The sequence below is a fragment of the Gallinula chloropus genome (genome assembly GCF_964237585.1).
Source record: "Gallinula chloropus genome assembly, chromosome: 14".
Lineage (NCBI taxonomy): Eukaryota > Metazoa > Chordata > Aves > Gruiformes > Rallidae > Gallinula > Gallinula chloropus.
The window spans coordinates 10,052,189-10,068,201 of NC_140099.1; the positions used below are offsets into that span (position 1 = coordinate 10,052,189).

The 16,013-nt window shown below is 45.1% G+C and overlaps 1 protein-coding gene across 1 annotated transcript in view; it reads right to left on the reverse strand.

Moving 5' to 3' along the window:
* Positions 1 to 16,013, reverse strand: part of EVL (Enah/Vasp-like) — a gene marked incomplete at its 5' end in the record, with an annotated part of 150,131 nt that overhangs the window by 3,860 nt on the left and 130,258 nt on the right. Inside the window, 8 exons of the mRNA XM_084270708.1 lie at positions 428 to 490; positions 595 to 661; positions 1,984 to 2,050; positions 4,019 to 4,079; positions 6,921 to 7,042; positions 7,669 to 7,898; positions 9,855 to 10,694; positions 11,960 to 12,021. Of these exons, the coding sequence (XP_084126834.1) occupies positions 428 to 490; positions 595 to 661; positions 1,984 to 2,050; positions 4,019 to 4,079; positions 6,921 to 7,042; positions 7,669 to 7,898; positions 9,855 to 10,694; positions 11,960 to 12,021 (1,512 nt within the window). The remainder of the gene's footprint in view (positions 1 to 427; positions 491 to 594; positions 662 to 1,983; positions 2,051 to 4,018; positions 4,080 to 6,920; positions 7,043 to 7,668; positions 7,899 to 9,854; positions 10,695 to 11,959; positions 12,022 to 16,013) is intronic.

Genomic DNA, 16,013 nt, shown 5'->3' on the forward strand with positions numbered 1-16,013 from the left:
TTTTTACAGCTCAGTGTTGTTAGCTTACTGCACCAAACTTTGCTCTACTTTCTCATGCAGCAACTGCAGTTGAATGGATGGAGGAATACCTGCCCTTCTCCTAGCTGTAGGCTCTTCACATCATTTCTGCCTTTGCTCTTGAATTTCTGCAGAGGTTGGACAATGAACACTTCCTCTATGGCAGGGTCACCCTGAACATGCTACAAGAAGATGCTCCAAGCCCTGCTCTCTGTGTGGCATGGCAGGAGGCTGTTTCTATGAAATAAGCCTTTGACATGATACACTCTACCTTCACCCTTTGTGCAGCGATAAAGCAGATTGTAAGAGAATGAGTAAAAGAGGTGACAGAAGACGCATTAGTACTGAATGATGGGATTAGCCAAAGGACAAGCCAAGACAGTTAAGACGCCGGGCTGTTAGCCAGTACCTAGAAGACACGTGGGATTGTGTGGGGCTCTTAGCTTCACAGCTCTTCGCCACTGATGGATTTCTACAGCAATGGAATGAAACAAGACATGAGTTGTGCATGTGCCACGGGGACAGCATGACCATCCCGACTGCTAGCCAGCCACAGGGACACCCCGTGCAGCTCACCTAGAAAGTAATGAAGATACGGGCTTTTCAACAGAATTGCTCCTTTCCCATGGCTTCTTCCCAGAGTCTAGAAAACAGAAATGAAAAGTTACCATTTATTGTCTTTCCCCTAACAATACAGAACCCCTGAAGGACGTTGTTTTATACGGCTCCTTTCATTCAGTGAGCACGAGTGAGGTAGAAAGATCCATCAAAGCAGGAGTGCTGAATGTGTGTGCCTGCCTCCATTACTGAGAAAGCATTGGCAAAATATCTGTTTAGTGATCCCTGTAATTAGGGACCAGAAAGTTAAACAATGCTAAAAACATATGGAACTGGAGCAGCAGGAGAAAAAGCACAAATCAGTTCTATTAAGAAATACAAGCCACAAGGCTTATTTTATTCAGTACAATACTTCTTTATATTTTAAGTTTAAAAAAATCTGGGGGTTTTTTGTCTGCAGAATTGGCAAAAAATGTGAGCGTATCTAAAAAAGGCAGAGACCCCCAATATGCAAATCTCCATAGTTTATGAAATGTTGTCTACATTTCTATCTCGCAGAACATTCCCAAAAGCTGCACTATGTAAACCCTGTGACTGAAAACACTGTCATCCCAATCTCCTCTTATGCAAGTAGTCTTAAATAAAGGGAACTGCTTCAGAGACTTGAATAACACACATTATGCAGAAGGATTTGCTCCTCTCTGAGCTCCTAATAAGCTCTTTCAAAGAATTATGGGTGCTCCCAGGAAATCTCTAGATCTCATTCCTTATTTACATGCACACCTTTCTGCTGGCTCACTCCCCTTCCCTTGCAAAACATGTAAATCATGGCTTTGTTCCAAAAGGAAGCTGGAACGGTTAAATACTCATTCCCTTGGGAGAGATTTCTTTTAGCATGTATGACAGCCAAGGCTGACACAAGGGTGAATTTGACTGGCTTGCAGCTTATCTACTCGGATACAATGATTTCAACTCATCATAAGAAAACATCTTTTGGGGGCTTCTTAGTTTCATCTAGTAACTCTCAGGATCAGACTTACTATGTGAAGGAAGGGTAAAGGTTTGAGACCCAAACCCCTTCTCTGTAAACAGGACAGCTACACTACCACAAGTAAAATAAACCACTTCTTTCTCTTAGAATATTCAGGTGTTGAGGACTCAGATCCTCAGCTACATGTATGCACCCCTTTAACTAAATTTGCTGTACTGTAATTTTCTTGACCACAAAGAAGAACATAAAATCAGCACTTCTTGCTGAGTAGAGTTTGTAAAACAATAGGTATTAGGGATTTTTTTCTTTTAGTTACTGCTGCTGTGCTCAGAAGTAAGACAATGAACCCAGTCTAAAGGTGACACAGAGGACTAGATTAAAGAGACAACTAAACCACTAGTAGTTTGCTTTGATACCTGACGAATTTTGCTGCTGCTGGGAGGGACCTCGTGTGCTGGGTGAAGGAGAGGTGCTAGCATCATCCTACAAAAAGAAAAACAGGTTATTACTTAATTCTGGAGGTGAAGTGCCGAGTCCTACTCTGGAGACTGGCAGCACAGATGGTGCAAAACAGGTTTCCTCCAGGCATGTCCAACAGGCACTGCTGCCAGGTACGTCTCAAGCCCATTTAATCTTTAACCTTTCTCTCCCTTTAGCTTGGCAAAATACATCCTGTGAATTTTTTTGCTAACACAGACACATTTTCACAATTCCTCTGACTCACTCCCATCCCTCTATACCAAATCTGCCTGAATTACCAACTCTGAAGTGGTGGCTGCTGCTGTCTCAATACAAACCACCCGCTTCCCACATTTAGAAACTCTCTTTGGTATGGAAACTGAGCCATCTGAAGGAACAGTAGGTCACATCCCAGCCCTTTAGCCCAGGACAGCCACTGGTACCAGTAAAGGTAGTCCGGGTGCTAAAAGAATGTAACCAAATCAACCAGTACTTCTCCGAAGTCCAAGATCAAACACTACACCATAGATCTGGACTCTTTTCCCCTGGGATTTATGTGTGACAGATCAGAAAACATTAACTTATACTTTTGATATGTCAATACTATTTAGCAGCCTTCAGAGCACACTCAGGCAAAGCATTAATTGTGCATTATAAAACAGAATTGCACTGAGTTTGACACAAGATACCCCCTCCACAAAGTCTACTCAAGGTACTCATTAACAGAGGTTCTCTAAAACATCCTTCTAAACAATTTAGTATTATCACAAAGTTTGATTGGGGATATAAACTAATGCAGACCTTCAAGGAGAGGTAACAAGGGGCAGAAGCCCAGTTAGAAGCTAAATGGTGCCACTCACCTCTGAGTGTATGCCTCAAAACTAGCTCTGGGGCAAGATTAAGAGTAACTGTTGCATAGCAGCATGACAAGTTTAATAGGCAAATGCCATGCTTGAAGCACCCCTCAAGGAACATACAAAAAATAGCTGCTTTTCTCCTTAAACAGCACAAGTGCTTATTCCCACTCTTGCCACAAACCTTTGAGATGGGGGTGAGACCTGCATTTTCTGACCGGTGTTCCCACTGAGCAGCTGTTACCTTGTCTTTGGAGGGAATAGCTCTGCATAGGTGACACGAGGCACACACAACGCTTTAGGAACTTGCAGCCAGGGCAGAGAACCTTCATGGGCATACGGATTAGCCACAGGAATGCAACCCAGAAAAGTACCACATGGGAAGGGGCAGCATAAATCCTGGACTCTCCTGACACTGGAATGATCCCCCAGGCTTTATTGTCAGTTCAGCAGGTTAAAAAAAAGTGTTTTAATCTGCATGTTGAACTCAAAATTCCTGCATCAAATTCAGTGTAAAGACCAAGTCGAATGAAAAGTCTTTAAGTGCTTTTGTGGACACCAGACAGACAGACTTAAAATAGAAATGAATCAAAGCTCCAAATTCTATCTCATTTTAGTTCAAGTATTATGAAAGCATATTTTAAATTTGAATGACCTAGTGGTTAATAAACTGCTTCCCATCCCCACACCATGTTTTCTGTGCCCTCTGGGGTCTGCAGTGAGCTGATTCTTGCTTTGCAGGGAGGATGGCAATCCAAAGTTACACTGCATGGCTGATGATCCGTTTAAAATAAGAAAAGGACTTAAGTGTACTTGCCACAAAGTTCATGGCATCTTCTGAAGATGCAAGAACATACTGTGCCCTATAACACTCGATTCAGACCATGAAAAAGCACCTGTTAGCCTGGTCTGGACAATACCTCACCTATGAACAAGGTAGCAATTCTTCTTCAAAGGGTGCTGTTCCCAAAAAGGATGGAAACAGTTACACATCGCTTCTGCCTGAGTATGAGAATCTATTCCTGGATCAGCACTGCTTGTCATTGCCTGCCATACACAGTGAATGTACATGGACTTGGGCTTTCAAGGCAGCATATCATATTTGCAAAAGTACAACAGCAAGGACTCTTTCACTTACGTTTTGGCTTTCCTCTTCCTTTTTGTCAGCTGGCTTGTCTGACTGCGACGCTGCTTTCCTCCTTTGCAAAGGAACACGAGATAGGACACACAGTCAGCCCTCTGGAAACACATCCTCCACATGGGAAGGCTGATTCAGGCTCTGGTGGGAGTTACTATTTACTTAGTTCATCCTAGAGAATGTAACTAAGGCTGGATGTATTGAGTTGCATAGGACTGGGGTGGAGGTGAGGAGTCCAGACCTTGGTGATACATCTCAGGGAGGGTGTGGTATTTTGAGGTGAGGTTTAACAGGGGAACACAGGGTGCAGAGCATAAGGAAATGTGCCCAAGCAGAGGAAGGAAGCACAGCTAGGTGTTAAACTGGGCGAGAAAGGGATGGCTTCTCTCTAGGGCTCAGGAAGAAGTGGCTTACATGTCCTACATGGGAGGAACAACCCAAACCTTGCAGGTGGTTTGGGTTTTACCCAAACCTTTTTTGAGGACCCATCCAACCCCCCCAAGTGGTTCAGGTGTGTATTGCAGGGATGACACTGCTCTTGGGCAGCTCCCTTATCTTTTTGTCACCCATTCTACATACCCTCACTCCCATCCCTCCCAAAAAAGGGCTTTGGCAATGCTCACAGGCCTAGCCTTACTGGGAAAGAGAGAGCATCATTTCTGCTCAGCCAAGACCCCTGCCCTCCCAGGGTGGGAAAGCTCTGGCTGGAGACCAGGAGTTAAGAAACATGAGTGCACCAGCCTGGGTTTTCAAGTGCCTCTGGTGAGTGATAAGAGACTATTGCTGTCTCAAATCCAACTGAAAGGCATCAGAGCTTCTGAGCCCTGCAGTCCCAGGACAGTGCCTGCACAAGCTGAGAGAGGACCTGAGACCCTCACTCTGTCCTGCTTGCTGAGGTGAGGCACAACTCCTCAAAATGCAAGTGACAATCCACCCACTGGAGCAATTGGAAGACAGTGGTTGTTTATATGTGAAGAACATATTGTAAAAATTTTTGATGTTAAACCACACTGGCTGAAGAAAAAACCTTCACAAATTCTTGATCTTCAAGCCATATGTAGGGTCTAAACAGCACTCAAGTGTGTCAGGTACTGATTCTTTAGACATCCAATTTTCCATTTTAGACAATTAAGGAAAGTGCAGCTCTAGTCTCCACATGGATTTTGGTTGAAATGACCCTTATCCTCATCCACTTGCAGATGCTAACCTTAGCAGATTTTTTTTTAAACTCAAGTATGACAGATTTTTCATTTAGTTTTGATTCTGAGATGGACAAAATTAATGTCACAGAAAACCAAAAAATTCCCAAGTGGCACTCAGAAAGTCTTCTGAGTTTCAAAACACTACCACAAGTTTGTCTAAGGATTTTTCTTCATATCATTGGCAGAAGTAAAGACTCACTGGATAGACAAATTGGACTATTTGATGTAAATTTGACAAAAAGAGAAGTGAAGCACATGCTTGTGTTTGTAGGACACGGTGCTCTGTGGGAATTACTTCCACGTATTCAACTACATGAGTAATTTTATTAGCTCAGTAATAATTTTACAGTCTTTCTAGAATATTTAGTTGATAGTTCTGAGGAAAAATATTATAATGGTTACAAACTGGAGACTTGCTCTGGATGAGAGACCAGTGTTAGATTTATGTCCTCTAACTAAACTGGGTTAGAAACAGTAGCGTTTAGTGAGATAGTTCATTATTCTCCTTGCACTTCAGCCCTGAAGCGAAGGGCTGCTCTCACAGGGGTCACTAAATCTAAAAAGCCCTCAGAAGTCTTTCTCTGTTACTTCCCCAGCATTAGCCACATTCCCTGTTCCTGAGCACGTGTTTGGGTTTTTTCTCAGAAAAGGGCCCTTGAGATGTCCTGATCATCACACAGTGATTTCTGTACTGAACAAGCTTGGTTTATCAAACAACATTTTAACCTCCCAGCTGCCAGCTTGGTAAGAGCAACCCGAAACACAGCATCAGGTTCTTTCCCTTCATCATGCATAAAAACAGATTGGCAGCCAAAAGAAGTGCTCTTGGTATCACATGCCCAGATTGCACCCTTGACTGACACTTGTGCATTTCCAATGACTTCCATGGCTTTGCGACCCAAAATTTAGGAGACAATTCTATTGCTGCCAACTTGCTGGGAGAGGATTTGCAGCTCACATTTTCCGAGCAGAGGCAGCACGGTGCTCACAGCAGTGCAGGTGCTTTTGTTAAAACACAGAGCAGACTCGGCCCTCAATGCTTGAAGACACCAGATCCCACTGCTGAAAGCCCTGCCTGGGTCCATTTTAGACTAGAACCACAGAAATTTGTAGGATTTCTATATCCAAGCATATAAGATGTTCATTTAACTTGCTTGCTTCAACAGAGCTAGTTATCACAGTTTGTAGTACCCAATCTAGCTTTGCTTACAGATATCTTCCAGTTCAGCAAGGTCAATCTTGGTATGTGGTAGCATGAAATAGATCAGAAGTTGAACCAACAAATGACTAGCATAGACTATTAAACTATTTTAATTCCAAAAAGAAAAAAAAATACCTATTTGGTATTTTACACTGCTGGCAACTTTTTCCAGCGTTTTGTATTTATTTAATGCTTTCCAAAGGATTGCATCCACAGCCCATATGCAGAATTCCTTCCGAATGACCAGGACATCACCCTTAGAAGGGCTACCACACTACAGGATTTGCTACAGCAGGTAAACTCTACCAGATGCCCTTGCTGCAACACCTACAATTTCATACCAAAGACCAGGTGATGCTGGTGACTAACATCTATGCAGGACCCGACAGATTGCAAAGGAGCACCAAAGTGACCCATTACCAACCACAAATGACAGCACCTATACCCACAATTTGCAGCAGAGCTCATGCTAGTGCTCACATGAAGTCTAAGTACAAACCTTTTTGCCAGTAATTTATTCATTTCTTCCATTAGTCCTCCTCCGCCTCCTCCGCTACTTGTTCGATTGGCATCGCTCTTAGAGACCCCACTGGGGCTGGACCCTCCTGAACCATCTTCTGGCTTAAGACAGAAATCAATAGAATTAATGAGAAGTTTCATGCACAGCCACGCCCTTAATGATTAGTTTTCCTAATTATTAAGAACAGTGAAACAGTGATCACAATCACAACCCAGAACCAGAGATAGGATATATTCTGCCTTGGGAAGACAACCGACATGGACTTGACTACACCCAGGAACAATCTGGGTGAGGCAGCTACATGGGCAAATGATGAAAAAGCCCACAGTCCTGTTTGCTCATGATTATGTTCATGCATGGTTATGCAACTTTACCTCAGTGGGCATCTATTGAAGAGAGGCCTCAGGTGTCTGCACTCATTTTTGTAAGCACAGTGCAGTTTTAATCACTTACAATGACTAAAATCATATCAGATACACCAATGGCAGACCTCGCAGGAGTAATGAAAGCCTGGCAACATGAGAACTCACAGCTAATTAATATTTTCTGAAGAGCAGGAATTCTACCAACTCAGCTTTATTTGCACTACAAACTCATATTTAAAAGTTCCCTAATGGTCAGCTGAAGCATGTTTCATGCTGGATTTGCAGACCATTAATGCAAGTTGTGCCAGGCTTTCCCTCAGGGGGGGAAAGCTCACTGGGGAGTCCCAGTGCCACCTCCTTACCCGTTGAACTCTCCTTAGTTTGGCACCAGCCAGAGCCGCTGCGAACCCTGACACTGACCCATCTTCAGTGCCAGCCCCTTGGCCAGCGCCTGCCGGCAGTGGGGGCGGTGGTGGGGGCGCAGCTCCCATGGGTGGCGGAGGGACTGGGGGGGGTGGCGGAGGTGGGGGCCCCCCGGACGAAGCAGGGATCACAGCAGCACCACTGGGATGACCAGGTGGAAGTGCTTGGCCTGAAATGCAGAGAATGTGAATTAGACTTGAAGCGTGGTCTCTCCAGCCTGTACACAAGGTCACGTTCCTGCTCCCAAGGCCATGACCTGACTGCACAACAAGTAAGCAACGTGAGGAAGCACCAGCCATGCATAAGAATGGGAAATGGTCGTTACATCCATGGTCAATAAGCTGTGATTGTGTCCTCCTGTGAGACCCTGTCGCTGACAAGCTAGCCTTCTCCCTCCTCTTCACCCTGCCTGGGCTGGTGTTTTATTCTGTGCCAAAAATCAAAATGCAGACCAGACTTCCTAATTCATAAGCAGCACTTTCTTTTGCTACTTTCATAACTTTCTACAAGGAGATAATAAACTACATCAGCCAACTCCATTGACTTGGGTTAAAATCAGCTTTTCCCCAGAACTGTGGGCTGCAGCGGCACATCCCCTTTCTGATGAACAGAAGGTGTGTGGCCTTGGTCAGTCTTGCAAAATAACAAGGGGAGGAGTCCAGTTCCAAGCTCCCCACGGTTCAGCACAGCTCTTCAAAGCACCAGCCTGCTGGAGGGGCTGATGGTGGTAACACCACTGCGGTGTTGTGCCTGTCTGTAATGGGTCAGTTGAACAGATACAGCTCCCTGAGGGCATTTCCCTGTGATATGCTGTCTCACAGCAGGCTGCTCTTGAAACACAATCACAGGTTCAATTGTTTGGTGAATGTAACTTTGACAGACAGGCAGGTTTTGACTAAGGAACATTTGGAAACTGTATTCAGCTTCAGCAGCCTGGTTTTCTTCTTATCTAGTTTTACTTAAAATGCTGGTTTATTTCTGTGGTTACTTCTGCCATTATTTCACACTCCTGATTCCACTCTTGAAATGAACCATAACTGCTATTAGAAATACTTTAAACGTTTCAAACCCTCCTTGGTTCACGAACATAATAGCTAGTAATTCATTGTGGGTACAGTTAATTGTAATTGCAAAACTACACCCACCTAATTAGAGGCTAGCCTGAGGCAAAAATTGAACAGAATCAAAATAATGGACTGATGTGAGTCTAAAATAACTTTATTGAACTAAGTGGATTTCAAGGACTTTATATCAGCTGAATGACTGAGCCTCCAGTGGTTGCAGTAATATTTTTAGCAGAAAGTGAAAGGAAATGGCTCCATTTTCTTCCTTTTCTAGGCACATCATTTAATCATTATATGTGGTTATAAACAGGAATGGATCCAAGTCGCAAAACGTATGATCTGAATTGCAAATAGGCATTACTTGTAACTGTTCTAACTCTGCAGGCTTCACATGAGTGCCAGAAATCAAGACCATATGCAAAGTGACAGACCCAAGCTCTTGATGTGCTTGCAATTAAAAAGGTTTGCTGGAATAGTTGCAGTGACAAGCCCTCATCTAAAAATGCAGTTTATACCAAGAAGAGAGTTTCTAGAACAAAATAAACTACACAAGCAAAGGGCTACTAGGTAACTATAACAAAACCCTTGCTATATCTTTTGCTGGTAGCAGAAATGCCACTTAGGAATAAAAATCACAACCTTTACCAATATTGCCACAACAAATCTACCGCGGGCCTGACCTCCAGCTTCAGAAGAGCCCATCCACTACACTTGGACCAGCTGAAAATAGGTTTTGTGCAAACAAAGCTTGCTGCCAAACCCAATTTGACTCTGCTGAATGAAAAAAATCTCCTTCTGGGCTAGCATGGTAAATGTATGCACTGCAAGAACCCAGCTATGGGGCCCTGGTCCTGTAAGTCTTGCTTTTTGCCTTGCTTTTAGCTCAGAAGGTCCCTGGACCAGTCCTGAGTGATTTCAGTACTACTCTGCTTCGAAATCATGCACAGCAGGAACAGCCTTGGGTCTCTCAGTCCTCTTTTGAGCAGTGCCAACAGGGCTTTCTAGACAGCTGAAAGCTAAGGCTTTATACAGGTTGCAACTCATTCAAAATCAGTACTTACTCAAGTGGGCAATGGCTGATGAAGTCATGTAAGGAGGGCTCCTCCTGGGCATAGTCACCTCAGACACAGCAGCGTAAGGGGAAGGCAATGGAAGACAGCGTGACATGGGGGGATACCACTGCTGTGCAGGACGAGGTGACGGATGGGAGGATGGGGAGGGAGCCTGGCCAAAGGAGCTGGGCGGGCTGGCAACGGTGGGCAATGGGGAGGAGGGTGCAGCTCCTATGTGTGGAAAGAAGGACCTATCCACGTTTTTCACCTGGGTCCCAGAGGAGCCTAAAGCAATTTGTTCTTCAGGGCGGCCATTCAGAGGTACATTTGCTGCGGTCTCCTGGCCTGCTTTATCTGTGGGTCCCTTGACCCTGTCAGGTAGGACAGGAATCATGGGCAGGACGGTAGGACCACATGGCTGCAGGATGTCACCCCTCTGCAGATGTGGTGCATTTGTGGTGGAGCAAGCAGAAGACAGAGGCGAGAAGCAAAGAGAAGAACGCCTGAGAGGCTGGCAAGAGGCGAAGGGAAAGCTGGAAGGATGGGGAGGTGGTGGCGACAGCGAAGTTCGCCTGATGCCTGGCATCACAGTCCTGCAGTTTGGCCAGGCTGGAGGAGAGGAACCTGGGGCTGTTGGTAGCTCGGAGGCCGAATGCCTGTGCAGGAGCTGTGGGGGCTCTTTGGCTCTGCGTGGGGATCTGAGAGAGGACTGACGAGCAGGAGCCAAAGAGACAGCGCTGGCATGAGGCGTGTGGGGGGGCACAGCACTGGGAGAAGGAGCACCGCAGCTGCTGCGGGCAGGGGCAGGAAACTGGGGCTGAGAGCACACGCTTATCTGAAGGGTGGAAACTAAAAGAACAGAAAAGACAAACGAAAAGAGTAAGATGGGTACATAGCAAGGAACGAAACCAAGGCAAAGCGGAATTAAGAAAAAGGAACCACAACGTAAATGCAAACAGAAACTTAAAGCAAAGAGGAGATGGTGCAGGCACCAACTTGGGGGTTTCCAACCCTCGGCAATACAAGAGGGCTGTGCAGAGTAGGACCCTGGCAGCACAGGACAGGCTGTATGCTCCAGTGCCAATGAGGCTCCTCAAGCCTCACGTGAATCTAAGGCAGGACCACAAGCATCACTTTCACTAGGGGCAGCTGCAAGGGACTTGATGAACACAGCGGTGGCCACCTTGTAGCCATAGAGATGACAGCCAGAACCCCCCTAGAGCCACATCCTTCTCTCTGCAGATGCTGAGGCAGGATTTTGGCTGTATTTCCTATGCAGAGTAGCACACAATGATCTCTGCCCGCAGTGCAGCAACTTCTGTCACTGGCTAAGGCATGTATCTGTGTCTTAGTTGGTTTCAAGTCAAAAATAACTAAAAGTTGTAACAGCTGAGGAAAAATGTTTCACTTATGTGGTAAAATTAGGTGAAAAAACTCCCCCAAAACAAAAGTCCAAACACAAGATGGCCATCTTGGCTCGCTTGCTGCCTTCTTCCGCAGAGGCAAAGCCACACTTCATAGTTATAAGCTATTCCTGTCATCTTTTCTCTCAGCCTTGTGTAACTTAATATGCTATAGAAGATTTTTCCTAAGCTCATTAAATATATATATATTTTTTTTTCCATTAAGCTCACCAAAGACTCTTCACTTCATGACCACAAAATCCCCACTGATAGCATCCAGAGCTGTATTTTCCTCTGCACTGTAGTTAGCTTTGTGCTGCAGTGCAATGGGGAGTGTCTGACCTAGCATGCCCAGCCCTCTGCGCTGACATCCCCTGGCAAAACAAAGTCCCTCTTGGAATGGCTGTGCTGTCTGCTCTCCTCATGGATGTGGAAGAATTAGAGCCCTTGGTATGCCTGAAATCCCCCTCAGATGTATGAGTTTTTCCAAGCACAAAACCTGCCCAGCTCCACTCTCATGCCCCATGACCTGAGCCTCTGAAACACCCCACCCATGACCAAATGCATGGAAGTCTCTAGCTGAAAATGCTTTCAAATCTAATCATAACTATAACCACTTTTATCAGTCCAGCTCTTGCATAGCACCACACAACACTCCAGGAGAAAAGCAGAGAGAGAGGGAGATTCTTATCCGCTTGGTTTGATACGTGCCTGTGGTAGAGGTTCTTCTTTCCAGAGATTCCTGGCGCTGTTGCTGTTGCTCCATCACTTGTCTGAAACAGTAATAAAAAAACCCTCAGTCATTATGTATTCCTTATTATTCCGAGTAAATGCTTAACACACTGAGAAGCGCTCGAGCTGTATGTCCTCTATGTCCTCGTGCGCTGTGAGCCAGCTCCTCAAAGAAGTGCTGTTCCATGAGATGGAGGTGGCTTTCATTTCACTTGCCCTGGCCGCAGTGGTGCTGTTGCACGTGTTGGGCAAATGTAGCTGGGACGTTGTCCTGCACCTGCGGGAACTGTGGGGGCTGGCTGAGCCATTTCAGATAACCCCTCAGCGGGCTCTGCAGGCCCCAGGCCCGGGACAGGACAGGACAGCAACCACACGTATCATTAACCTCAAGTGCACGTTCATTGCAAGGGAAGAGTATGGGGTGTCTCATGTAAAATTACAGTCTTGAGTCTTTTACGGATTGTGAGCCCAAAGGACTTGTAGTCACAATGAGAACACCAGGAAGCCTGTCTGCATGTTCATGCACAACACCTGCTTTGCCCAGCTGCATGGCCCAGCTGACAGCCTGACACTGCGTGCCCCAGCACTGCCACCCCTGTGAGGCTCAGCGTGGCCACAGGGACCACAGCGCCCGCATTTCCATCACAAACACAGACCCCCAACACCGCAATGCTGCTTTTTTGGGCACTTTTCTCCTCAGGAGCTGCTGCTTCTGGTGCCCCACAGAGAAGTGCGGTGCCAAGCCTTTCCCCAGGGGCTGCTGTGCAGAGACGTGCAGTTCCCAGGGTCCATCAGCAGAGGTCTTCTCTCGTCAGCTTTAGCACTTGTGCAGGAAGAGCTCTCACTGACCCCCGCCACAAACCCTCCCCGGCATTCCTCCTGTCACAAAGACTGAGAGCTAAAACCCAGACTGCTTGCCAGGCTTTTTACCGTGCTCGTGGATACGGATCAAAGATTTCAGCAATACTAAAACACAACTCTGAAACGACCTTTCTGCAGCACTTGGTAGTAAGGTTTATTTTCACTTTCTCCCATGATTTCTAGACCAAGTTTGCCTTGAATTTGCTCCACATACATTTGGGCCAGTCTTAACTGCCTAGAGGTTTCTCTTTAACAACTTTACTTCATGGTCTGCACAGCAAAGCGAGCTTAACTTTAGGCAGCACTTCTATTTTGACTCCTGACACAGTATTTTAGAGAGACCTCCCTGTCACATTTCCACTTGAACGTTCCGTAGTCTGCAATTGTAAGCAATTCTATCTTCTTACACACAAAGAGAAGATTTTTTAGAAAAATATGAATAAAAAAAAGTTACATTATTTAAGGAAAAAAAATTTCCTAATTTACCAAACAATTATTTCAGTTTTAATTCAATAGATCGCAGAATGTGATGCAACAGGAAAATCCACAATTATTTGCTGTGGAGGGATCAATCCTAAACTGATTTTACATTCAGGACATGCAATCCATTGACCACTGGCAAATTCTGGAAAACCATTACAGGCAGCTGAGAAAACTATTATATGTGTAAAGGGGAAACAGTTTTGAGGAACAGCCTTAGTTGGCAGGTTCAACTGGTTTTATTTAAGCTATGATGCTTTAAACCAAATAAATAGAAATCTTTACTTCATTACATGTCTTGGCTCACATTTGTTAGTTATGGGCTGGACACATATTCAACAGCATCAGTCACACTGCTGAAATGTCAATTGTAAACACGTGTACTAAGAATTACCTAAGCAGACTGTCCCCTTTGATGATGAAGAAAACTTGACACATACATTTTCCTTGTTAAATCTCAAGGAAATTCTAGGTTTAACTGCAAGACAGACTTGGAAAACTCCAGCCTGACAGACCAGGAAAGAAATAGGGGTAAGTCGTCTCCAAGTCATGAGAGCTGCTGCAAAGGTGTGGGATGCTCCCCAAAACAAGGGTCAGCCACAGCCATTTGAAGTCATTTGGGGTTCACGCCAGCCCTGTCTGCCTTGGGCAGAAGCTGTTTATACATGCTAAATGCACCCTCCCACAAGTGCTAAAAGGAGAAGTTCTTGCACTCTTATAAAGTCAAATTTATTCCAGTGGAACTAAATAAAGCCTGAGATTGCACAAGGCAAAGAGTATGCAAGGAGTGGAGTACAAGAGGGAACAAACTGCACTCTGACTTAAAAATATATTTAACACTTGTGTAAAGGTCTCTAAAAAACAGTTTAAACACACAAATTTTCAGGGTAGTTACAATAACTTCATTTCCTTGCCTGCTTATAAGATGTTCAAAAAAAGCTAGGCCTAAAATTAGGTCTGCTCTATGCTTAAAGATTGCATCAGCATAATTACAGCTGAAAATCCTCCAGTGCAGGCACAGTAATATCTAAGTGCATCTACTGGCATAGTTTATTGCAGTCCAGTGGAGCACAAGAAGCTTTCCCAGAACCGTGTGCCCTGTAGCAGTCTAATAAAACCTACCCAAAAAGCTTTTTACCGCTTTTTAATTTAGAAAACTCACATTTTCTAAATTAAACCCAGTATTTTTATTTCCTCTAATGTAGCTAAGATGTTCACACTTTAAATGCACCAACATTTGAAGTCTGAGTAACAGTCTGAAGTCTCAGTGATTTCCAATGGTTGAGGGAAGAGCTGGGTCAGGCCTTTCAGCCAGGCAGTGGGGACAGGAGGCACCCCCCCACCTCGGGGTGAGCAGGAGCTCTCCTGTGTCCTGTGCAACACCTCTGCTACCCCAAAGTAAATCTCACAAATTTAAAAAAAAAAGCATTATTACCTGCTGACCTATTTAATATTCATATGTAAATCCCTACCAAATCTCAGGCCATTCAGTGTTATTCGTAACAGTGCAGGAAACCACTTTCTTTCCGGTTTTTAGAAGGGGAGAGACTCCTTACACACCACAGCCTGTGAAAGGGCTTAAATGACCTTACACAGGTCATTAAATGACCTATACAGGCTTCTGTGTAGGGACCAGTCAGAATGATAGCCCTGGAGCATCAGTGCAAATGATATATTGCAACACTTCGACTCTGCAGCTCCAGGAGCATGGGATATTAAGCTACAGAAGCCACAGGGTCACCACAGTCCCTGTACCCTGCACAGGGGGACCTTGCCTCACAGGTTGCACCTACAAACGAAGGCAGAGCCCACTGAGCACCTGTGGTATCAGACAAACTTCCTACATCATTGGTGCTGAACTGCCCTTGCAGGTCTGCTTCCACTGAAATCCTTACAAAGCTATTTACTCTCTGAAACAAACACTGGGCCAAGTCCTCTGGAGGGCTAACTGCCCTTGCTGATCCTCCTCTCATTACAGAAGTAAAGGCAGACACTTTATTTAAGCCATGCCAGGCACTAAACCTGGCACAGCCACGGGCCCTGCTGATTTCTGTATTCCAGCACACTCCTGATGAAGTGAGGCTCACCAGCTTACACGTGTTACAGCTGAATATTCTCCAGTGATTCCCATACAGTAGCAGAAACACACTTGCATTGCGTGGGAATATGGGGAACAAAGGTGCTTTATTTGTGTGTGCACAAGCCTGTACTTCAAGTAAACACAAGTCTGGCTAAGCAGTGCTCCTGGGGTGGACACCACCAATACCAGGCAGACAGATCACAACTCTGACAGAGTGGACTACTGGTCAGTCTAGAAGATTTTCTCCAGAATGGGATAGGTGTGTCTTACACATAAGGAAGGAAGCTACTACTGGGGTTTGTACTGTGCTACAGGAATCTAGGCTGAATCAGCAAAGCTGAAATGAGATGGGCCTCATAATTTGATTATAGAGACAGGCATTATAAGTCAAGACATCCCTGTCCATCTTCCCCTTGACATCAATGAGGCCACTCCCAGGAGCTAGAGAAAAGCCCATGTGTAATAATGGCACAAAGGGTGGTGTACGTGGAAAGGTGAAGTGTATGACTGTGCACTTCCATTTGCTATCCTGGTTTAGTGCAAAACATTCATTAATGGAACAGTCTATGATATAGGGCGTAGCCCTACTCGAAATGGGTCTAAGCTGTTACT